Source organism: Engraulis encrasicolus, chromosome 15 (genome assembly GCF_034702125.1).
Source record: "Engraulis encrasicolus isolate BLACKSEA-1 chromosome 15, IST_EnEncr_1.0, whole genome shotgun sequence".
Classification (NCBI taxonomy): Eukaryota; Metazoa; Chordata; class Actinopteri; order Clupeiformes; family Engraulidae; genus Engraulis; species Engraulis encrasicolus.
Window position 1 is genome coordinate 6340597 of NC_085871.1, and position 26655 is coordinate 6367251.

At 42.9% G+C, this 26655-nt stretch overlaps 1 protein-coding gene across 1 annotated transcript; it reads right to left on the reverse strand.

Annotated features, from left to right (window-relative positions):
- Positions 1-26655, reverse strand: LOC134463696 (protein phosphatase 1H-like). Its single transcript, XM_063216907.1, has 10 exons — positions 26294-26655; positions 20040-20208; positions 10869-11231; positions 8496-8608; positions 7789-7873; positions 6585-6703; positions 5511-5574; positions 5277-5384; positions 4552-4703; positions 1-3492 (listed from the first exon to the last, which is right to left on the reverse strand). The coding sequence occupies exons 1-10, from the start codon at positions 26524-26526 to the stop codon at positions 3345-3347; spliced, it is 1554 nt and encodes a 517-aa protein (XP_063072977.1). The 5' UTR covers positions 26527-26655; the 3' UTR covers positions 1-3344.

Sequence of the window (26655 nt, forward strand, 5' to 3'; positions counted from 1 at the left end):
TCAAGTTGGTTGAAGGAACTTTTGAGATCAGATTTTTACAAATGCAGCGGAAATGCTTTTTTTTCTCGAGTTTCCTTGGCATCTAATGTGTATTCTATATGGGTATTTTCCTCATCGATGAGCAACCTGGACTCTGAAGTTACAAGCCAGTACCATATATATATATACAGTATGTATTTCAAATCAAGCTGTTCTACCTGTCTGCCTGATGAAGACTGCACAATGGGCATGCCTGAAGGGCATAAGAAAATCTTTATAGTGCAAGATAAAAAGACATTCTTCAGCAATTCTGCATTCTTCAACAATTCTGAAGATTTCAAGAATATGAATTCATCAGCTCAATATACTTCATAGCAGCTAACACTGTCTTCATACTGGTGCTATGTCACCAACGGAATGGTTGACCTATTATGAGGTAAACTACTGCATTATAGTGAGGAAGTCTGACATTTAATTGGAGCAGACTGCATGTCTTCAAGCTCCAAATGCCTCCAACTAAGCTCTTTTGATCATGGTACTGCATTGTAGCTTCCGACATCAGGTTGGCCATCGCAACTTCAGATGAAAACATAAAAAGTGTAGGAGCCTCTGGTCTAAGGCTGTTGCAAATAGTTCATAGTTTCTCACAACCTTACAGGCACCAGCGTTTGGTTGCACTGACAAAAAAACACACAACAATATTTGCATGTATTATGAAAACTGCAAGGGAAAACTTGAGATATTGATGCCAAGTGCCAAAGTGCTACGCAACCCAAAATGTATCCATAGAGTTTGTGTGTCCTTTAAACCACACCATACTACCACATTCAAAACTTACTGTATGTTCAAGTCCAAAAACCTGAGTTTGAAAACTTTCATTTACAGAAACTGGCACACCATCCATCCACAGCTTGTCGCATGCCCAAGCACAATTGGTTTCAAGTGGCACCATCTTCAGAAAACAAAGTCTCCCTAAGCTACTGTATGATGGTGTGCAAAGACAACATAAAAACAACAAAAAAGACGTCAGGATGCCCATAGAGCTGGCGGCCTGCAGCTATGGGTTAAACACGCACACATCCACCCATATAAAGTTATATATATGTAATAATCATATATATAACTTGATATATACAAAATTACACATCATTTAAATAGAAAAATACATCAATATTACAGTTGACAATATGGCTCTCAACAACAACAAAAAAACATGTAATACTACATTTTAAATAAAATTTGATTGCTTAAATAAAAGGAATTATTCAGTAAAAGGTAAAAGCAAGTGGTCATATCTTTTACATTTCTCTAAAAAAAAGCTATTTTCACATCAAAAACATCTTACTGTACTATATTTGACTTATAAATACAGTTTAAAACTGTCTATAAAACAGACTACTGCCAAAAGCGCTGTCGCTGACCGACACTTGCTTTTGAGTAAGAACATTTTACCTGAAAAAAAAAAATGCATTCAGAAGCATGCGGGAATTGGCACATACAGGTGACAGTGGAATGCAGATATGTACTGTACCACAACACTGACTACATGTCTATCATGATGGAATGTCCTGAGCTACAGTATGTTGGGGCAATGCACTGAAATACGATTAGCTACAAGGAAGGAAGGAGATAGCCTAGACTACTACTATTCAGCTTTCAGTGAAACCAAAACTACTTTTTACCTCCCAGGGACGTTTCCTCTTTCTGAATTTTACTACAAGTGTAAAGCTTTAATTTTTCTTCCCAGGGTTTTTACGACCGCAGTTTTGATGAGATTATGCCAGATGCTTTTCCGAATTGACCGCCGTCAACCCACAAATCTGGCCCTACTTCTTATGTAAAGCCTAGCAGCCAAGTTGAATTTCGCTAATGAAATGAGGTTATGTTCTGGTCTGCGCAAACCGCAGGTTGTTTCTGTGCAAAGCTTTCTTGCTGCACTATGAGACGATCCCCTGTTCCTCACTGTAGTGAAGAGGTGCTTTACTCCTAATGACTGGTAGTGTATTTACATGGGTATCTATATCCTTCATGTACAGAATAGAGAGTATGCACACTTGAGAGAGGAAGGTGGCGGAATACTTGGCCCACATTATATATGTACAGTTTTGAGATTTATAAGACATACAAATTGTGCAAAGGGGGTACCTTTTCGCACCAAATACATACTATAGAAGTAACATAAAAATAAATATTATCTGCATACATTGAGATTATAGCATTATTTAAGTCATTGCACTTTGCTCACATTCCTCACACCCATCCGGTCGTTCATCCCCCATAATGCTTTTTGCGACACGTAATAATAAAAACTCATAATAATAAAACTCTCGACAACAGAAAATTACCTACTGAGCGCTAATACTACACAGCTTACACTTCGGGAAGCTGGGAGAAGTCCATGAGTGCGTTCCAATATGCGACCTTGCATCCTACACTTGTGCTTGTGGCCTCATACCAGGAAGTAATATGTATATTTCAATATCTCGCAAAAGCTCAATTGTAAAGTCATTTTCTCATTTGCAATTGGGATGGTGAATGAAAAACAGTTCCCCAAAAGTTGTTGTGGCTAGGCTGACAGCTGGGAAACTTAGTTTTCTCCACGAAGGAGGGGCCAGGTGGCGGGCCGAGGCCACAAGCACAAGTGGAGGACGCAAGGTCGCATATTGGAATGCAACCCATTTGAGGGCCATTACATAAACCTTGACAAGGCCATTTTGTGTCAGAGGAAAACAAACAAAAAATAATCTATGATCAGTCAGCAATCGTGGGGGGGCACATGACACACATAGATTAGGAATATCCAACATGTTTGCCATTGACCAATCCTAGATTACAAAAAAAATATCCAAAAGGTGTCTGTCTCTGACAAACAGTTCATTACTTAATAAGAGACTCCAGAAGGGAAGCACATGACGGGAGAGCGGTGGGCAAGGAGCCTCAGCTGACATCAGATGAAGGAAGGGAGACAGAGGTAAAGAGAAAGAGAAGTGGAGCCTCCAAAACAAGCTGATTTAGTCACTTACCAAGAGACAGCCATGCAGAGCAAGTGGGGAAACCTCCTACAAGGACAAAGCCCTGTTTTTTGCTAGCAGAATAAAGCGGTAAGGCTATTTAGGATTCTAATGACTCACCCTGAATGAACTTATTTGGGTTATTAAGTCATTCTGCTCCTTGGAACTACCCCATGGAGGTAATGTAGTATAATGTGAACCCACTCGCTTGCTGAGGTTGTCCTTCCTTAGAATGATGAGGACTCACTCTGAATGGATGTGTTTGGGATTTAAGTCACTAAACCAGCTCCTTGGAACTGCCCCCATGGAGGTATAATGGTGCAACCTCTCTTTCTCTCTTGGGGTTGGCTTTCTTTAGATTTGCCGGTTGCCGTACATCAGGGGGATGATGTAGACTGAGATGTCGTCTCCGGAGCCCAGTCTCTCGTTGGTGATCCTCCAGCCTCGGTCCCTCAGCACGCCCCGCGCTCGCATCACAAGGTCCTGGGCCGCCATGGTGTACCTGTTCACAGTCACACACACACCACAGGTTGGTGACGGTTCAACCTGGCCATCGCCACTTCAAAGCTCTGTGAATATTTGGTCTGGCTTTACATGCGGTGTCAAGTCATTTCTCTGAGGGAGATGTAAAGCTCGCGTTCATGAAATGACGGTGTATAGTAGTTGACGCTACAATCAATAACACCACCTATTCGTACGGTACACTTACCTGGTAACTGTACTGGTGCGTCATTGTCATTAACATGTCCCATCGAAATGTCGGAGGTGCTCAAAATGTATTGGCCCCCTATCTCATTAGAATGTAGGTGCTGCCGTTTCCACGTAGCCAGATATTTTTAAATGTGGATATTTTTTTTCTCGTGACAGATTTTTGATATGTGGGTTTTAAAACTCAACGTGGAAACGGAAGGCCCAAACCAATGTAAACAGGAGAGAAAATATCCGGCTATTTGGAAACGGCACCTTAGTTAGAAGAAGATGGCATGCTTGGCTAGACTAAATGAGAACTGAAACTTTGTGCCGCATCACAGTTAGAATGGGCGGATGCATGCTTAGATTGCTGATCCTTAGTCAGCCTTTACAGCGCAACCAAAGAAAGTGGATGTAACCAAGAAGCGTCATTTTGTTTCCTTTCCGGTATCCACTTTATGTCGGGTGAACGCCCCTTTAGGAGACCTTCGGTTAGGAGACCTTCGGAGTCCTGAGGTTGAGAATCAATGAAGTCCCCTTAGCGCTGTAGATGGCGGTAGCGCACGTCTTGCGCAAACACCTCAAAAAGAGAAGAAGAAGTAGGGGACAACGCCCCCTTAGGAGACCCAACTTGAGCACACGCTTTGTGTGGTTTGCGATATCTTTGTTTGATTCAGTATTTTTGGCGCAACCTTATAAGAAGTACTTGCACCACACGGGTGAGCTGTTACTCCATGTAGGTAAGGGCTAGGGCAGTCAGCCATTAAGAAACCTGTTGGGAGCATTCTCTCTCTCTCTCTCTCTCTCTCTCTCTCTCCCTCTCTCTCCCTCTCTCTCTCTCTCTCTCTCATATACAGGAATGATACCTTACCTGTGTAAATCATCAGGATCGCAGTTGGCCAGGAATGACGTGACTGCATCAGCTACTTCCTCATTTGACAGGACATCCCAAAGGCCATCTGTTCCCATCACCAGCACGTCGTCCGCCCCATGCTCAAACTGGGTCAGGTTGTACACTTTTACCTGAGTGCAAGAATTGAATAACATTATTCATCTAAGCATACTGTACTTCAACTTCTTCCACTGATCTGCTTTCCTATGTTTCAGAATGGACTGATTTCCAGCTCTGTTGCAGGCAACTGGACTTCACTTTGGAGACGGGAGATGTCTCCTCTCTTCCAATGAGAGACTTCTTCAGTTTCATTTTAATGTGGAAACTAAATGTGGCAAGTTTCTTTCTCTCAACTCGAGTGGACCCAATATGTCATCCCATAAAGTGTAAGTCTCTTAGTGGAACGAAAACGTCTTCAACACGAAATGTCCTCAAGCTCCAAGAAGCCCAGTTGTGTACAGTTCTGTTTTGTAGAACTCTTGCTCACCATATTTGACCATGGAACCCCTGGGTCACCAATGTTAAAGACAAGAAAGGTCCTGCACACTGTTTACATTTGCAGAGTTTACTTGTGCCGTTTCGGTCTACTGACCGTCTTGAATTGCTTGAAGCAGGTCAGGAGACCATTCTTGTATTCAACAGTTGTGTACAGTACAATAAAACTCCTTTCAGTAAATGCAACTAGAATGTTTTATCCATCTCACCTCTGGGCAGCAGGAAAGGAAGGGTTTGATGTAGATGTTTGAATCGTGCACTTTAAGGTCATGGTCTCCAAGGCCTCTTGTCACCCCAATTGTAGCCATCACCCGAGCCTAGGACACACGCACACACACATGCACTAGATGTTACTTGATGACTAAAATGTACTGTAGTGAGCTTGTTGAACACATCGGTTATCTTTTTTGTCCATTCCCAACCCAAACACTCCCATACCTTACCTTTTTGCCTTCTCCATATACTAAAGGAAATCTCAGGTCCTCGTCCTCAATCGTTTTATACGCCCTGAAAAAGATTGGAGGCTTGATAAGGTGATACACTGAGGAACTGAGGAATTTCAGCTATGTGCGTCATTATGAAAAACAAGATTCAAATATTCAGATCCAGACCAGAAATTAGTATGAGGGTGTATGCTAAGATCAGTGTAGTTGAAAGCAAATCATTTTCCAATTTCCCTGCCCAAAACCGTTTGTTTTTTTAATGTAGCCTTTTACCAGGGAAATTCATGGTTTGCAATTTGTTAAACGAATTGCAAAAAGAACTTGAAATTACTGTAACAGAACTGATTCCATTGAGCGATTTTAATTCCAGGATGAGAATTACGTGCACCCATGCATGGAAGCCAACAACTGCAACCCATTCCACTACATAGTGCCTATGATGTGCCTCAAAATGACAGCAAAACGAGTACATCACGAGTTCAAAGAACGCACTGCACTCAGGCAAGTGTGTGTAGGCAGATGTGAATCTGACCCTTTTAGTGTAGCCTAATAACTGAGCTTTGAACCATTTGCTGTGGCGAAAACACGGTAAGATGCATTACAGTGATACAGCCATGCCTTAAAAACACAGTCCGTTATACTGAGAGTTTGTTGTTGCCAGAGCGGCGAAGACCAATTTGTAATGTAATGGCAGAGATTGTTTCTAAAGGAGCAACAGTATCTCTGGTAATGGCTGTTGTTGTTACAGTAGTGGAGGTTTTTTTCCTGCAAATAGTTAAATGCTCCACAGGAGGAGCGTTGTGCACTACGAAGCTAAGAAGCTGTTTGCATTCAGGCTATGGATATTTTAGAAAATACATTGGTTTTGGCTTCGCCTTTACAAGTAAACAGAGCCAAAAATCCAGTTTAAAAAAATTCCCATTCAGGGGACTAAAACTCACCTGCCACAATGCAGTTTTATTTTTACCCACTTGCCCACATTTTTACCCACATACACGGAAACGGATAAAAAAAATCTGCATTTAACAATATATGGATATGTGCAACCAGCATCAAAATGGGCCACTCACTCACCAGCCGTTCATGGTGAAGTCTCGGTACAGCATCCTCTTCCCCACCTCCTTCCTCTGCACGCGGCGAGGGAACTCCAGGTGTGTGAACTCCCCTCCCAGCAAGTGAGGCTGCATGAAGCCCTGAGAGAGCGGGATGGGTGGAGGCAAAGACTAAGAATGACACTAAAATATTGCAGCGAGCTATGATGTGGGCAGCATGTCATCTGTTACACGCCTAACAATTATTCAGAAAGCGGGACAGTTATCATGAATGTATATTTGTGTTACCGTTGTGGATGTGTGTAGGGCCGCTGACAGCTTCCGCTGCGCCTAGGATTAAGTCACCTGAAAAGGCCCCCTACCCAATACAAACAATGTAATAGGGATCCAATTCTGGGCCCCCTATCTCCTTAGGCCCAGGACAACATACCCCTTTGTCCTCCCTGTCGGCAGCCCTGGATGAGTGACACAAGGACACTGCTGTGCTAATATGCATCTACACTCACTACAGTAACCAGGTGCACTGTGTTGAATGGTGGCCAGAGTAGGTATTGCACCTATGCTGCTCACTGAAACTGCATATTCCCAAACTTCATCTTTTCATGGGTATTTACTAAATACATGGACATGGGGAAGATCCACCTTTTCATGTTTGAAAAGTCCAATTTTCCCTGTCATAATTAATACTCAAAATTTCTGAATGGGCAGCATTAATTCTGGAAAGCAACTGTTAAAAATATTACACAGTTCACCTTTAATGTCTGAATGTGTTTTTTATCTGTCTGCTAGCAAATTGTAAGCTTGATTTCTAGTGACTACTAATGATGGGCGGAGTTGGAGAAATTAGTGTTGTGAGGTTCGCGAATGAGACGATTCTTTTGAACAGCTCCCAGAAGTGAATAATGGGAAACGGATCACAGCTGGGGGAGCCACTCTAACGCTTTTTCGTGATTTTTCTTTCATTTTAAGCAGGTGACCTTGACGTGAGTACTGTAATTTTGGGGAAAAAACACAATTGTCTGCCTCAAAGAGTGGCAGAAACGGACTTTGTTGTTTGGACAAAATGACCTAGAGGTGGAGTCAAAATATTACATTCTAAACACTGAATAACTAATTAAAAATCGTTATACAGAGAGAGAGGCTCTTTGAAAGGAACGAGCCACTATGATCCGGATCCCGTCAAAGAGGCATAAATCCCATCTCTAATGGATTTAATAGGAACTTACCAGGAACTGCAGCCGTTGCCTTTCTGACTCTGGAGTGAATTCTGTGGACATGGGGATCACCTCTCCATTTTTTATAATGATGGCTCTGGAGGAGGGGGAGAAGCATGGCACACTCACTTTAATGAAACCTGAACACGTGTGTGCAGATTATCCTTCTATGAACTAAAAACCCAAAACAGAGTGTGGGATAAAAACTACATATAATATACGATTTATTATCAAATCTCAATCACTCCCATTAGAAATCAGAATAATATTAAAAGTATGTCTTGGAAGTGCACACTGCAATGATTAAAACACCATTTCTCAGAAGAAAGTCATGTCGGCTTCGGTTAACGTAGCTTTAGCCGACATGTTTTTAAACAGTGCATTTCTGGACACTTCAAACATGTCTGATCTATGGCACAAATTGCTGCCCTGCTTTCTGAGGGAGTTGCAGTCAGAAGTCAGAAGTTCTGAGTGTATATGTAGAGCATAAGCCTCATGACCCGCTCCACATTTTCTCACTGAAAGGACATACAGTACATTGTTCAAACTATGGAGTTCTAATTTGCATACCTAATGTGTGCATTAACAAGCCAAACTCATAGTTATCTACGAAAGTTTAATTGTGGTAAAAAAAAAGGATTACCGGTCCCGTACACAAACAACTGTTTGGAATCGATATAAGAAATCAATCAATGTCATGTGATGATTATTTATCTCACCTGCTGTCCCCTGCGTTAGCCACGTACAGCTTCCCTAGCAGGTAGAGAACGGCCAGGGCAGTGCATCCTCCCGTTATGTGATACACCTGCTTCTCCTGCTCAATTTGGATATCCTGAAGCACACCAAACAAACAAACAAATAAACAGTCATTATGCCAATGACAATAGCATGTAGAGTAGGATTGACGCATACTTCTTAGCCCTGGGGCCTATACTAAGGGGCTGGTTCAGGAGTAAACCAGGGTAAGTTAAGAGGCAAATCATCTAATAGAAGAGCCTGGAATCTACTTTATTAGATGATTTACCTCTTCACACAACATTACTCCTGAACCAGCTTCATAGTATAGGCCCCTGGTAAGACTCGCTTCATATACAGTGCATGTATCGTATTGCACAGAATTGAGGCTGTGTGTAGTAGGCAGACCATGGTTGGGGGCAGGTGGGGGTAGTTTCCACAGACCTGACCTTAAGAGAAGGTCATCAAAGTACTGTAGAGACGGTGTAATCTGGTGACCAGGATTATCCAGACACAACAATAATAGTAGTAGCAATGGCTATAGTGGTAATGTTAGGAGTAGTAGAGCTAATGTATTTAGCCATCATTGTTTACTGCTGCATTTCACACCTTGCCATTTGATTTGTCAACAACTGTTTCCTCTATGGCTGCAAAACGCTGCACTTCATGCATGACACCTATAGTGCCTATAATTTTGTTCATCTGTTATGTCTTTTTTGTTTTGTTTTGAAATTACAGTTCTAACAACATCTATTGATGAAATCAGACAATGCAGTAGGCTTTCACCGCGAACTAAACTTATACTGTGGGCAGTTGAGCTGAGTAGTTGTGTTAGCGAGCACAGTAGCCCGGCCCACACTCCACTGGAGGACAACAGTAATGCAATTAAGGGCATTAGGGAAAGGAAAAGGTCAGAAAGCGAAACAAGATGCAATCGCACGTGAGTGCACTCAAGGAAAAAGGGGGGGGGGGCACTTCAACGACCTGTCGGCATAATCATAATAAGCCACTAACAGGAAGTCATTAGACATTAAAATGCATCAGTCACAACCGTAAGGATAGCAGGCCAATCAAACAGAGCCCTGTCCGTCGGTTCAACCGAGCCTGAAGTAAAATGGAATTCTTAGTGAAAGGGAATTAGAGGGTTTTGTCATGATGAAGCCCTTGTCACTGCAAATCAGTGTTTGCACTGAAGAAACAAGCAGACCATTTGAAATGCTTTGAACACCATCGTGAAAATGTCTTTGTGAGTGTGCTTTCTTGAATGTATTATAATGTGGATGTGTGATATTATCTTAATAATAATAATAACTTTGTTTTTATATAGCGCTTTTCAAGGAACCCAAGGTCGCTGTACAAAGAGGTGAAGGGGCAGGGGGAAGGGGCAGTGTAGTTTAAGTCCATAGCCTATGCCTCAGTGAATAGATGGGATTTAAGGTGCTTCTTGAACGTAGCCAGGGTGAGGGCCTGGCGTATGTTGACGTATGATGTCTTGATGATGAAAACCCAACTACCTATTTCCTGGGACACTTGTCTCTAGCACTAAGTCCTCACTAACGATGGAGCAAGTTTGCACCCTCAACACAGCATTGTTGAGACACAGCATTATTAATTTGCTGTTACCAGAATGGCAATGTCGTAATGTATTACTGAAGGCCCTGCGTTATGTCATAGTAGTGTAGTACTATGGTAAATATGACAGTCTAGTGTAGTGTAGTACTATGGTAGTTAACTTTTCAATGACTATTACAGCGCTCCTCCAGTGGAACGGTGTGCATTATGGGTAACAATTTTTCCATCGAGACTTCGTGATATATATTTCGCGAATAGCTGTGCTTTACCTACTCTATATGTATTATGTTCATTATGTCTAACTGTTTAACTCAACACTTATGATTTTATTTTGCCTTAAGACACGTATAAGAAAATCTGAAGTGTTTACCTACCTACCTAACTTTCTTTTTTCCCTCATGTCAGTTAAGGCCATGCTGACCAATTTTAAATGACAGAACATAGCTAGATTTTGTCGTACAAACTGTAAATAAAACAATACATTGCTGAAGCATACTAACATACGGTACTATTGATAAAATATATACTATTTTTTAACCATATCACCTTTAAAGAGACATATAAAAATGTGCCTACCTGTTATGCTTAACAGGCCTTTTATCACATTTTTCTGAAGTACAGAAGATGATTAGTTCATGTGCAAAACATGAGGGAAAAAAACAACAACAAAAAAACCTGGCTTGGTGCATCCCCAGCTTTGACATGTGTTTCTCTAACAAGAAGGTACACTGCATTACTCACTGAATACAGGCGCCTGTACTAGACAAATTGCTAGTCTGACTCACCATCTCTTTGAAGGCATTCTCCAGAGCCCCGATGACCAGGCTCTCGTGCTGTATCTTCTTCTCTGTAAAGAAGCGCGGTGGGGGAGGGGTGCAGGGGGACCCCGGTGCCCCTGAGCCTGTCCGGAGAGAGGCGGCCCGCGTCACGGTCCCCCGGTGGCCACCCCCCGGTGTGGAGTGGTTGTTGAGGGGCTCCTCGCCCAGGCAGGTGGGGGGCAGCGAGGCGAAGTTGAGCAGCACCTCCAGGACGTCTTGGAGCTGCTCCACGATGTGGTGCTGCAGGAGCCTGGAGGCCACCACCGCCGCCCCCGAGCCCGCGTGGCCGTCAAACAGCCCCCAGTAGTGGAACAGCAGGCCCTCGGGCTCCTATACAGGTAAACACACACATACACACACAGCCTCCATGTCAAAATGCAGTATACAACATGTGAAGGGACACACAGTACACCCACACAATGTATTATACGTCATGTTTGTCTCTCATACACTACTATAAGGTTGTTTATCTTTGAGTGTCAGTAGTTTTGGGTAGGGTGCGTCCAAAAACATGAAAAAACACTTGTTGCAGGTGCCAGACAAAAAAAGTCAGACAGTTGAAAAAGGTAGGTCTGCACACTGCCGATAAGCTCCAAAAAAATAAACTTTATTATTTAAAAAGCAACGTTTCGATCACCCTGGATCTTCATCAAGGATCTGCCTGATGAAGATCCAGGGTGATCGAAACATTGCTTTTTACCATTTGTTACACAAAAGAAAACACAGACGTGTTTAAAGGCTAAAGATGACACAAATGACATGTTCCCCTTTTGCAATTTTTGACAATAATTAAAATACAGGCCTCTCAGCTGTTTCGAGCTCCATTATGCCCTCCAGACAATAGGAAAACCAGTCTGCATATAGTTTACCTACCTATGGTATACCTACCTATGATTTGTGATGCACACACAGCACTCACAGGGTGAACATGTACAATACAGCCGCATCTCCGTGAAGTGCATCATCACAGAATTACTCTTGCATTCCTTACAATATCAGTGGTTCTGGCTAGCTACACTGTGTGTGTATGCAAATATATATGAAATCACATTACAAGAAGGTATGGCAACAGCCACGCTGATAAATTATGCGTAAAGACCAAAAGACTGGACATAATGACTGTATTTGGGTTCTTATTAGGCAACAAACAAATATGGCTCACTAGAGCCCCAATGTCTAATGGCTTTGAATATTGGAGCAGCCAAAAGGCAATATCCAATATCCATTATCCTCTTTGCAAAGACCAGCTGCGACTGCTTGGCACCATCTGCGGCTGTGGTGGTGGATTGGCAGATAGGTTACCACTGTGCTTTCAGTACACACAAAAGCATCTGGTGTGGCGGTATCTGACGGTGGGGCTTTAAGCAGGGTCACTTAGCCACTGGCAGCCAGGGAAGCGTATGGGCAAGGCAGGCAAGCGTATGGGCAAGGCAGGGAGGCATATGTTTGTCCCCCCGAGAGAGGCGCGCATAAGAGGATTAGTGGTACACATATTACAGCACGCTGAATAAACATCAATTTACTCAAGTGCTGCTATTAATAGAGAGGAAGACGGCTTTCTATCAATATACAGTATGTGGCGTATGGCGTATGGGGGTAACGTAGTGTGGCTGCGGCTGTGGGGGTAATTTAGTGTAGAGTAGAGGCATTAGAGAGCTGCCAGGCTTTATCACCATAAGCAGACCTGTTCTTACAGGTTGTTACAGTTTTCCTTTATATAAAAAACCTACTGCTGCTGCTCATCCTCCTCCTGCTCATCCGCACTGGTCCCACTTGGCCTGTATTTCCCCACATACTGTGTTGTACGATACGAGGCGATTATACACTTTATAGTCTCTACACTGAAATGCATTGTTATCACTCAACAAGACTTGTTTTAAGTGCAGTATGCTGTTGATTATGTCTTTGTTCGTAAGTTGCCTTTGATAAAAGTGTGATAAATGCGATGGACTGTGATGTAAGCTTTGGAGAAATGACAGGCCCTTTGTTAGATCACATTTGTACAGATATGTCTGATGGGGAGAAAGACATGTCCTTTAAGGGGGGGGGGGGGAGCGAGGTTAAAGGAAGGTTGTCTGTTGACTATTTACTTGTTGTTGGAACTCACCACAAAGAGCCTACAACATAGTGTTCCTCTACAGCAGTGGTTCTCAACCTTTTCTATCTATCTATCTATATCTATCTATCTATCTATCGATCTATCTATCTATCGATCTATCGATCTATCTAGAAGAAGTCTGAAGAATTTGTCTGTTTTCAAGTAGTTGTTTTGTTGTCCTTGTTTTGTTTTGTCACTGTGTTGTGCCACAGTTATTAGGGGCCAAGCAGCGAAGCTGGCGAAGGCCACTACTGTTTTAGCTGGTATTCTTATTATGTCACCTTTCCTCTCCTTAGCAAGTCTATGGCAGCCCATAGAACCGTACGTAGGAAAATGCTCTAAATCGGCACACACATTCGGGCCTGGCACAGCATTACCCACAGCAATTTATAGGTCCCCAGCCCCAACGCTCTAGCGCCACCAGCAGGTCAAAGTTGCAGGTACATTTCTGCTTGTAACTTTTGAACCGCTGGGCCAATTTTCAAGAACTTGGTATCCCTGGAATCCTTGAGCCAAGACGAATCCAACGCACCCTATGACGTCATTTTCCGCCAGGATAGTTTTCCCGCCATTTTGAATTTTGTGAAATTCAATAAAAATGCTATTTTTCCCGCAATTGTTGACCAATTCGCCCGAAACTTGGTATATAGTATCTCTGGACTGAGGTACACATGGGGTCTCAAGGAATTTTGGATATCTTTTATCGTTTAGCTGTGACAGTCAATCAAAATTGTCGTAAAAATGGCAAAACAGGAAGTGAGGTCATATCTCAGCAACCGTTTGTCGAATTAGGCTAGGATTTCTCACACACATAGTAGTCCATCCCATGACCTACCACAAAGAAAATCATATCCCCAGCTCAAACTCTGTAGCGCCACCAACAGGTCAAATTTTTAGCTACATTTTTGCCTGTAGCTTTTACACCGTATGCCTAATTTTGAAAATAATACTATCACTAGAATCCTTGGGCCAAGCCGAATCCAACGCACTATATGACTTCATGTCAACCGGAAGAAAAAAGTCCGCCATTTTGAATTTTGTGAAATTCAATAAAAATGCTACTTGTCCCACAATTTTGGTCAGAATGCCCTACAAAAGGGTACACTTCATCTTGGGACTGATATGCTTTAGGTTATTCAAAGAATTTTGGACACCTCTTGTCGTTTGCCGGTGACAGCCAATAAACATTTTCATAAAGGTGGCAAAACAGGAAGTGAGGTCATATCTCAGCAACCGTTAGTCAATTTCTGTTAGGATTTTTTGCACACATTCTAGTCCATCCCATGACCTCCCACAAAAAAAATCCAGACCCCAAGCTCAAACTCTCTAGCGCCACCAACAGGTAACAGGAAGTGAGCTCATATCTCGGCAGCTCTTCAACGGATTCAAACTAAACTTGGTTTACGTGATCACACTCCCCTCCAAGGAATGCACACCAACATTGGCGAGATTTGGACCAAAGGGGGCGCTGCAGTTTCTTCTGTTGCCGTGGCGACTCTGGCAAGTTTACTGCTTGGCCCCGCATTGCTGCTTGCAGCTATATTTAGTATTGTTGTTTGTGCAAGCTTTCACTTGATTGTCATCAATATTGTGTTGTTTGTTTGTGTAAGCTTTTAGCATATCTACCAACGACAAAATGTACCTTCAGGTATAAATAAAGTCCTGCCAGCACCTCCCTTAGTTTAAAAAAATGAAATGGACTAATGTCTCCTCATGTGCTACTGAGTGCTTCTAGCTGCCTCCTTCTCAACGCTCCCCAAAGGGGGCTGTAGAGCCCACGTTGAGAGACACTTCTCTACAGTGCATTACAGTGCAGTACACCCTTCACAGTGAGTACACCCTTCACAGTGAGTACACCCAGTGGCGGAATAATTGCACAGAGGGCCCCAGGACGAGACATTTATAGGGCTCCATACGGCCTGCCAAGGTCAGAATAGGGCCCCCACCACCAATACAAGAGTGCCCTGGGCCCTGAGGCAAATGCCCTGCTCGCCCTCCCTATAGCTCCGCCCCTGAGTACACCCTTCAAATTTCTGCAGATTTGTAAGTACATCTCTTCATAGGACAATGTTTAATAACTCACCTTTGTTGAGACATTAATGGCCGTGCTTTGAATGATTTGGAATGAACAATACATTGAAATGGTTATTTAAGGTGTACATATCTAACGTTCATTATTTCAAAGTGAAAGGTCTTTAATGTTGTCCTAGATATGCTTACAAATCTGCAAGAATTGCAAGGATTGTTCTCACTTCTGTGATGCACTGTACATGACCTTTTGGGTAACAATTCAACGACAAATTAATTGTACAATATTCTACATGATGAATAGCCTACTACACGAGCACATATCAGCCAGAGGCAGGTGTAATGCTTAACCACATGAGTGACTTTCGAGGGTCGACTAGAGAATGATTAGTTATATAAATGTTAATTCCCATTGCTATACATACACAAAACAGTCATTTTTCAAATGGTCGGCACAAAATACACACACACACACACACACACACACACACACACACACACACACACACACACACAAAAAACAAATTGTCAATGTTTTTCTGTACTGTATGTTTAGTTTACCTGCACATTGGGAGCCTGGTCAAATGCAATTTCAATCTTCTGTGCTAACTCTGTTACATACAGGAGTTGGACAACATCACTGAAACACCTGTCATTTTAGTGTGGAAAGTTTCATGGCTCAAGTAGAGCAGCCTGTTGCCCAATCTTCATCAATTGCACATTGAACCAGTAAGGTGAAGTACGAAGACTCAATTAGCAGGGTAAGAGCTAAAAATTGTGCAATGCACACAACATTATTGGTGACATATCAGAGTTCAAAAAGGAGAAACTCTTGGTGCGTGTGTAACTGTTGCATCTTTGACCAAGACAGCGTGTGTTTGTGCAACATGATCTCCAAAAATTCCGTGCTCCTGGACACGGATGTTAAGGACACAAAATCCGTGTCCAGGAGCACGGATTTTGCCAAAATTCCGTGCTCCTGGACACGGAATTGTTTTCCGTGCTCCTGGACACGGAATGGTTTGAAGTGCTTTCCATAGCCTATTTCCACAGTCTTGTGTTTTCTCAGGATGTTTCTAATTTGGAAATATTTTGTCTAAAAAAAAACATGTCTTACTGACAGGTTTGGGTAAGGGATTGTTTTGGTCTGGGCACAGCTAGTTTTCTTTCATTCATTATATGAGTTTGATAGCCTAGCAACCAACTGGAAAAGGTATTTCTCAAAAATATGTCTTTAATGACAGGTTAAGGTTAGGGAATGTTTTGGTCAGGGCACAACTTAAATTGTTATAGCATTATTTTATTTAGGATTAGCATTTGATATGTATTTTCTAATGATAGAGTTAACACAGTGCTGTGGTAATAGCCTATAGAAAGCACTTCCGTGTGCCCATCACGGAAAACAATTCCGTGTCCAGGAGCACGGAAAACAATTCCGTGTCCAGGAGCACGGAATTTTTGGAGATCAGGCTGGTTTGTGATGTATCAAGAGCCACGGTATCCAAGGTAATGTCTGCATACCACCAAGAAGGATGGACGACATCCAACATGGTTAACTGTAGATGCAAGAGGAAGCTGTCTGAATTCTCTGAAAAGGGATGTTTGGGTGCTATCTCAGATAAATACTGGATTAGCATGGGGGCCTACTGTATGTGTTTAATTCCACTAAGGGGATGATGACAGTTGCTTGAAGTGTCAACAATAGAACTGCTTTGACAGTTGACGACATATGCCTTGCACATGTTCTTCTTTCTAGACAGTTAAGGTTTCAATGTGGTTAAAATCTTAACATGGAACTCTAGCTACCATAGGAAGGAATAAGGGACTGCACATCGTGTTAGGACCATCATAGCTGTCTCCTTCTGCAGGGTTTCAGTTTTCACATTTTTAAAGATATAAAATCAAACAGAAGTAGGCTCTAGTTTGTGAGAAGTATTTGTTATTGCTGTTGAGAGTCTACACATCTGGTAATCAAAATACTACATTAGATTACATTGAGCAGGCACTAAAGTTATCCGAAGCGACCTACAAAAAGGAAAATACACGAGACATCTAAATCATGTAGGCTGTCTCACCCCCCCATTTTTTTTTATCCGTAAGAGAGACTGGGATGAGGAGTGCTGTGTGTGGTGAGTCACCTAGCACCTGAATGAGGCTGTCAGTCTCGGCATGGGCTTTTAAAAATACAAAGTGACAGAAAACCTGAGGGTGGTCTTTCTTCAGCGTCACATGAAACGCCCACAACAAGCTTGTCAGCTTACATCAGGCTTAATTGTAAGAAAATATGCAAAACGTATGAACAGTTGGTAGGTTATGGTGTACTGACAAGTGAAATAAAATCAAAACAATGTCATGAAAAAGATGTACATGGGAATCAAATAAAAACATGAATTTGATCAAATACAGATGTCATTACTAGTGCATCTCCTGTCTCAAACGTCTAACCTTATTCATCCCCGACCACCAGCAAGACAAAGTCTCCTTTTGAACATATTTCTTCTAAATTTGCTTTACAAAAAATTTAAAAACTATGAATTGGGGGGTCAAACTTAAGGGGTTTTCATGTCATATGAGACTACACAATGTATCCTTTCCTATGAAGATAGTCTTATATGACTGAGGCCTGCTCGACCTCACCTGCAGGAAACCCTGCTTCTACAAGAGGCCCTGTGCAGCTGCAATGTCTCCATCAGTCCAATTAAGTGTGAGCAAGCAGCAGATGCCCTGGCGAAGATTAGACAGGGAGCCGCAGGGCCTAAATAAAATTATGGGATGGATGATGGAGAGCACAAAGACAAAATCAGTTGCTGACGGATGGCTGTAAACAGCAATTTGCGATCTCAAACATTCTAGTTGGGATATACAGTAGTACCGCTCTCTTCACACCGCACGTTTACTTGCACTTGAAAAAATTCAAATGATTGCCTTAGTTTGACTAATGTCTAACTATGACTAATGTGAGTTTGAAAGCCATGTACATTTGTACAATACACCTCGGACAAGGGGTGTAAATCACAGCTTCCATGCTGATACGATTCCCACAAACGATGAACCACAAAACAATTTGATCCTGTTTTTTTTTCAATTACTTTTCCATTTCTATTATGTTGCACAATTAACAGCTAGGTTATTTAGATTTATATGTGATTGTTTTCAATACTTAAGAATGCCCCACGTTATTGTAAGATTCGATTCAATCGTCGGCCGATGCATCGATACATATCGATTATTATTTACACCCCTACCTTTGACCACTACGTACATGTATTTGTGCCAGATAACCTGATTCTTCCTTACGTAGTCAAACTACTGTGGCATGTATACTTAGTCTGACGATGTACTTGCCTGTATATCCCCTCCCTTCCGGATGTTACTTAAGTTACCAAAGACCTTTCATAGCAGTAAAGGCACGAATAGACCAAGCGTGACATAAGCGAGTCCAGCGACAGAAGAAATTGACTTTGTAAAGTTGCGCGACAAAAGCGATTTGGGTGACTAGAGCGACAGTTTGTAGTTGAACTCCTGGCAATGTTATGCAAATTAGCTATGATGCAGTTCGGCAACAGCTGCCACAGCCAATGGGAATATTGGAATGCTTGCATTCTGCTTTTAACGACCATACTATTACTCTAGCTTCTATCGCTCTTCCTGCACAGCGATTCTGTCACTTGAATCTCGTCGCGGCTGGACTATTTGTCCGGTAAATGGTTGAGAGCTTGTGGGTTATCAGAAGGGGGAGAGAGGGAGGGAGAGGAAGTGAATGACCTAATGCACCTAAAACCTTCCTTGGAATCGGTAGTAAATAACTTCTATGGTAGCTATGATTATCTCTTACTTGATTGTCTTGTTAGTACTTAAAACGATACTGTACCACTTCTGGAAATAAGGTCATTTTACACATCGCCTAGGGTTAAATAATTGAATCTCACCTTTTTCCTGTTCTTACAGGAGTTCTCTGAGTCTGGCAGTGCAAATTTTACCTCCAAGCAAGCATAATATAGTTGAATCATAAGATTCAAAGCTAATTGCTAGCTTTTAACTACACGTAGGATCACCAGACTAGGGGAACGGCTGAAAGAACAGAAGAAAGATAAAAGTCAATTATTTAACTGTAGCATAGGTATAAAATGAGCTTATTTCCAAAAATGGTACAGTATGGGCTTTAACAGGGAAAAACGTAAATTGATTGGCACATGGTCCATGCCACAACTGTCCTGAAAAGTATGCTTGATTTTCAGAATACAAGACAATACAATACAATATTTTCCAGAATACAAGAACTGCAAGTCTCACAGCAGAGGTGTACAAAGACAGCAGGAAAACAACGTGTCTATGGCTTTTGAAACACACAGCAGCACCTTGGCCGCTGTCTGAGGAGATACAGCTTCACCTCATGTTTAGGAACACTGTCTTACCATTCCACTTCTGACATTCAGGGTCATGCACAGATGGACTAGCAAAACAATCATTATTAATGGGGCAGTTATTTGAAAAAAAGTACACACTTGGCTTTAACACCTACTACTGTATTTACTTTATTCACTGAGACTGAAGATTTAAACTTAGTCATAGAACTGGAAGGTTTGAATACCACATCCACAAATCCCACAAGGCACAAAACCCCCAATTTATGATACAGTACTATAAAGGCTCGAATAGATTAAGCGTAACATGAGCGATTACAGCGACGGAAGTAATTGACTTTGTATTGACTTGCACAACAAGTGCGACTTGAGTCTGGCGACTTGAGCGACAGTTTGTAGTTGGACTTGAGCTAATATTATGCAAAATAGCTATGATGCAGTTTGGTGACAGCCGCCACAGCCAATGGGAATGTTGGAATGCTTGCATTCTGCTTTTAATGGACATACTCAGTTGCTTCTATCGCTCGTATCCCTCTTGCTGCACAGTCCAGCGTTTCTCTGTCACTTGCTCTTGTTGCGGCCGGTGTATTCGCCCGGTAAGTCACTTTGGATAAAAGTCAAATGTAATGTAATGTATTATTGACTTACAGCTTGTTCCCTGAGACTGTGGCCCTCTCCGTTGGGCAGTGAGGATCTCCTCTTGGCGGTGGGCGTTCTGCTGGGAGTGTTGCATCCTGTGTTGGAGCGTTTCTGCACCGCCACGATCTCACAGCACGCCTGGTCCTCATTTAGAGAACTCTTCCCCGCGTTAATCACCCTGGAAGAGGAATACAACACAAAAGAAACTCACAATCAGGTGATTGACAACAGCATGAGCAACATGCGATGAGTACACACACACACACAATTTTCGCAATCTCTGACCTTTAGTTGGCGTACTGTATGTGTCAAATATTGTGTTTACATTTTTCAGGGCTAATTCAACTCTTAGATGGTGGACTGCAATACTTGCTGTTATCCTCACTGTTTAAGTGTTGAATTAACACTGCAAAATGTGCTGTATAAACACAATGGTTGACACATACAGTATGCCAAACAAAGGTCAGAGATTACGAACATCAAACATAATCCCTTAAATGTCATAATGATTCAGCTCCCATCACTCCTATGAATCAAACCTACAGCCACTAAACATAGAAACATCCTACGGCTGCCTAACCACAGAAATAGATTCTATTTGGCCTAAGTCGGACATTGTAGTGACATAATGCACAGAATGCTTATACTAAATGCAGCAATCAATGTGACCAATAGGATAAATCAATGCAAAAGACACTCAGGTAAATAGGGTATTGATTGAGCTAATGTTTGGAGAAGACCCATTTACAGACAGAAAGTTAAAACACAAACCAGGTCAAGATACCATCGACCTGAATATAGTATTAAGATTGTACACTGTGCATGCGATTGAGAAAACATTAGTAAAAACAGAGCAGTAAACATACAGTACAATAGTAACACATACCACGCTCTAATGGCAGGCTATAGTTTATAGAGCACGGGGGCTCCGCAAGGTTGTGTTCTCAGCCCCCTGCTGTTCACGCTGCTGACACACGACTGCACAACGACCCACAGCACTAACCATCTAGTGAAGTTTGCGGATGATACAACACTGGTGGGCCTCATCACCAAGGGCGATGAGACTCACTACAGAGAAGAAGTAGACCTGCTGGCCAGATGGTGCAAAGACAACAACCTCCTGCTGAATGTCAACAAGACCAAGGAGATTGTTGTCAACTTCCAAAGGGTCCAAAAACAACTGCCACCACTGACCATCGACGGCGATGCTGTGGAGAGAGTGAGCAGCACCAAGTTCCTTGGAGTGCACATCAGCGACGACCTCTCTTGGACCACCAACACTACATCACTGGCGAAGAAGGCCCATCAGCGTCTCTACTTCCTGCGCAAACTAAAGAAGGCAAGTGCTACACCCTCCATCATGACAACATTCTACAGAGGAACCATAGAGAGCGTCGTGTCCAACTGCATCACAGTGTGGGGAGGAAGCTGCACGGAGAAAAACAGGAAGACACTCCAGCGTGTTGTGAACACAGCGAAGAAGATCATTGGAGTACCACTCCCCTCCCTGCAGGACATTTACACCACACGCCTCACCCGGAAAGCACTGATGATCATCAAAGACACAAGCCACCCTGCACACAAACTGTTCAGCCTCCTGCCCTCTGGAAAGAGGTACAGGCGCCTCCGTTCCCGTACCACCAGGCTGGCGAGCAGCACAATGCACCAAGCGATCAAGATGCTGAACACTCAACCCACTCTCCCTCCACTGTCAGCCTCTAGCCAGCAAGGCCACTGACAACCCCCCCCCCTCCCCCCCCCCATCCCCCACCACCATATCTGCGACTGAACATTCCACCTGCACTACTATACTTGTGACTGAACTTTCAACCTGCACTAACTCAAAACACACACACACACACGCACACACACACGCACACACACACACACACACACACACACACACACACACACACACACAAGCACACTGCACTTTCTGCACTAAACCCAAACATACACACACTGACACACACACACACACACACACACACACAGACACACGAACACACACACAAGACGCACACCGCACCTTCTACCTGCACTAAACACACACACACACACACACACACACACACACACACACACACTGCTGCTGGTGTACTTGACAGACCTCTTTAATATTTATTTTTCTTCAAAATGCTACTATTACCATGTCAGAACGCTATAAAGGACTTTTTTTTTTAGGAAAAGCACAAAAGCACAACAAATACCTCTTAATGTATGTCCTCTACAAGTCTTCTGTTGTCCAGTCTTGCACTTTAAATGTCTGTATGAGCACTGTCTATGTCCATACTGTCTTAAGTCCATGTATAAGTACTGTCTATGTCTATACTGTCTATGTCCTTAGATTAGTCTATGTCTGTATGGGAAAGCAAGAAATGTAATTTCAAATTCTTTGTATGACCAGTGCATGTAAAGAAATTGACAATAAAACCTACTTGACTTGACTTGACTTGAAAATAGGTTCAGGGATTAAAGCAAAAAAAAGTCATCTGACTGAACTTTTTCACCGGTTAGGTACCCGATCGAGTATCACTCCGTAACCCTACAAAAACCAATGTAGCCAGGCTTTACCCTCATAACGAAACATACACTGGTTTTATGCAAGGAATGGTGCCAGAGCCAGCACTAGGCATAGGCAGACAGGGCAGTCGCCTAGAGCAGAATAGACCTATGTCTTGAGGGCGCCAGTAATACCAAAAAGTGCCACAAAATCAGAACTTCAACCAACATAAAACTTAACACTTCACATTAACAATGAATATTCATAAGGTTTATAGGTTATAGTTTTCCAATAAAATCGAAATAAAAACAACATTGGAGCATGTTCACTTTCTAAATATGATATAAAAGAAAACAGAGATGCCCCTGCAAAGAGATATGCATCAGCCAAGGAGGTCTACATAAGGTCTTACTTACTGCATCATTGGCATCAGCACATTAGTCTGTGTAAGCTGATGAATGAGGTTTACCAGTGCCAATAGAAACAATATGCTTGATCAGAGAATGACAGATGGATGTATATGTAGGGTACATTGAAATACAACAACCTCTTTAACTGTTACATCAGTCTGTGTAACATGATTAAAAAGGTTCACTCGTGCCAAATGAAGACAACACGCTTGATCCGAGAGAATGACAGATGGATGGATGTTATGGAGTAAATTGTGAGAGTGGCAGGTCTATTCTTAGTCCGGATCCGGTGGTGTCTGCAGCCACTGAGCCTATTATCCCCCAGCAGCACAGCAGACTGTTGGTCAAACAATCACTTCACAACTGCTGCAGCCATGACGAGGTGCGACAGGGAAGAGCATGCAAAGCTCCAGAGAGGTCAAGCTCAGGTAGCCCGTGCCAGTCAGGGACAGAGGTGTCAAAAACCTGGTTCAGATGTGAGACTGCACTGCTATTTCCTTCCAACCTAGTTGGCTTCACTGAGTAACTGGTAACCATGTACACATCACAATCAGAAGAGTGTGCAGAGCTCCAGAGAAGCCAAGCAAGGTAGCGGCCTCTGTCAGTCAACGGTGAGGGCATGGCAGGTCAAGTGGAGGGGTTGTACCACAAAGGCGGGTAACAGTTGGCCTGGGCCCACCCATACTACCTGTGACGCTGCACAAAGTTGAACTTCTCGAAGGTAGTTTGGCCAGGCGAACATCTACAACATTTTTCAAACTGTAACGAGATGAGGAACCAATCAATTTTGACGATTACCAACAGCTCGATGGTGCGTGTTTAAGGCAATGATGCACCAGTTCAGTTCATAGGTGAATGAAGGAATAGGTGGCCATCTGATCAATTGCAGATTCAACCAGTAGCATATGGTGGCATTTCATGAACGCAAGCTAGACATGCCCTTTGCATCTCCCTCGAAGAAATGGGTTGACAATTGCTAGTTAGCCAGACCAAAGTCTCTCAAAAAGATCAGATCAACAATCAAACAAACAAAAAACCTTGAACTTTGACTACTGAAAAAACATCTAGTTTCCTTCTACAATTTTTAGACGGCAACATATAGCCTGTTATGCTGTTACTGAAGATTGTGTTGTTATAACATACAGTAAATCTACATTTGAAAATGTCAGCGTTAACATGTTTGATATATTTTGAGTGTTGTATTGTACTGCTTCTTTACCCTCTTTTCCTTTGACCCCTTTGTGCAGAGCCTGTTAAAACATAAATGTCACCAAAATTGTAATGACCAGGTCGTAATCTGTTACGTAAGACTCTCAATAATGTCATAACAATGTTGTTATGATGTACTTGAGCTTTTTCAGTAAGAGTGAATAGGCCTGCCGGCCAGCCTGTCTGCAAATAGAGGATACTGCAAGAAATGCTTAACTCAGAGCATCTAAAGCTAAAGCTATAAGTCAGCAGATCCCTGTGACCTGTTGGATGCTACAATAGTAAAAGTCACACCTTAGTATTTATACAAGTATCAACCATCACCCACAGTCTAAATTCAACTTACCACCCTTACCATCATTAACCCTCTTCTGCGTGTGTGCTCAAGGTGGTTGACACCACATCCGGTGCTATTTGGAAATCAATTGTCTGATACCACTTAATCGTAATTTCGTGTGCACAGCCAAAGCTGAAAGCAGCCCCCTAATGTTTTCAAGGCTGATGACCATCCAAACGCAAAATATTTTTCTAAAGCTGACGACCAAAGTTGATTCACCACTTTACAACACAATTCTTCCATCCCGATTCTTACCTTTCTTTATATCCCTCTGGATCAAAACACGAATCTCTATCATACTCTACCTCCCTCTTTCCTTTTAAACCTATGAAAGTGAAGTGAAAACCCAACTGGGAAACTCCAACTCCCATTGTCATTGTGACACAGCACTCCATAGCACACAAGTGAACTCTGCACTGCACAACGAAATTGCATTTATGGCTCGCCCGTGCAGGGGGCAGCCCCAATGGCGCCCCTAAGGGAGCAGCGGGGTGGGACTGTACCTAAGCCATGGAGGAGGATGGGGGACAGCACTGGTTAATTACTTCCCCCATAAACCCAGCGGGTTGGGAGTCAAACCATCAACCTTTGGGCTACAACTCTCACGCCCTAACCACTTACCCATGACTGCCCATGACCACTACAGTAGTTAGAATGTATGCATTCAACTGTTAAAACCCCAATGTTAGGGTTGAGTTTTAGAGTCCAGAGAGATGCTCTCTGCCTGGCACCGTATGTTCTGTGGTGTCCTCCACAAGATGATGGTAAATGATGATTGGAGCATCCTCTGTCATCCAGAAGAGCAGAACAATTACTGGGCAACTGCTTCCTGTGAATCTCTCTCTCTCTCTCTCTCTCTCTCTCTCTCTCTCTCTCTCTCTCTCTCTCTCGTTCATTTACAACTGAATGTATCTTTTACATGGCATTATTTAGTCATCAGAAATACATGTATGTTCCTTACACTTTAAATTAGGCCATCACGCTTTTAAAATGGATAGAACAAAACACTTCAAGCACGGCATGCACATTTACAAGGTTCGGGGAAATAATCCACACTTGATTCTTTTCCCCCCAGTATAGTGAGATTCCTTCAGCACACATTGCAGCCTGCGCGCACAATAACATCGGCAGTGAGGGTGAAAGGTTCTTAGGGGGAGAACAGTGGGGAAGTGAGTGTGACGTAACCATCCACACACAGATGTCGCTTTTCCCTGTTGATGTTGAGGTCTGAACTGATAACATCACATTATGCACTGACCATATAAAGGACTCCTGTAATTGTGCAGCAAATCGTTGGGCTATTTTCAGGGCTATTTGTAGAACGACACTGAATAACCTTCCCTTGCAAATTACATGTCAGGCATCGTGGAGACATCACCGTTTTCTTTTTTCCAAACCCACATCTTGATGACAGCAACACACACGAAAAGAATACATGACAAGTGTCTTACACGGTTTGAAATGCAACGGTGTTTCAATGCTGCACTGGCGGAAAGATGCCATAAATAACATAATTCCCTGATACCGTGCGTCCCACCGTTCCTTATGAATCACGCGATACTTCTGTGTCCGTGCACTAATAATCACTTACGATAGATAGCCTATATATTGAGTATTATTACATGCATTTTAGCGGACCGTTAGATCAGAACGGACGCAACACCTGAGCAACCGGACAACCCGGGTTGAACTATAACAGGGCCTGTCTGTGTACGGGTCCTTGCAGCTAGGTTCGAGATCTCCTGAACACTCGCGCATAGGGATTGCAGTTAGTTTAAGATGGACGTGAAAGCAGTCTACTCACTCTGCATAACCCGTAGCCCAAGGCAATCGTTTCGTCTCTTTCAAAATGAGAATGGGACGGGCGATATGGTCCGCGGAGCACTCTATTTCGTCCGGCGACAGTCCAAGGAACTCGGGTCTCATGTAAGGGAATTTGAGCGGCAGGTCTGTGCCACCGAGGTGGTCACCGTTGGAGGTCCCAGCCATGATGCCTCCCATGAAATTGGCTACCGCAGATTTTACCCGTGTGAGCATGTTGGCGGTTCGCCGTAGGTCCGTGCGATGCGTTGCACCGCGGCTTCCCTTCCCCGAATTTCCCCCCAGCTCGCCAAAGCGTTTGGACCACAACACGGTACAAGAAAGAAATATCAGACCCTCTAGGCT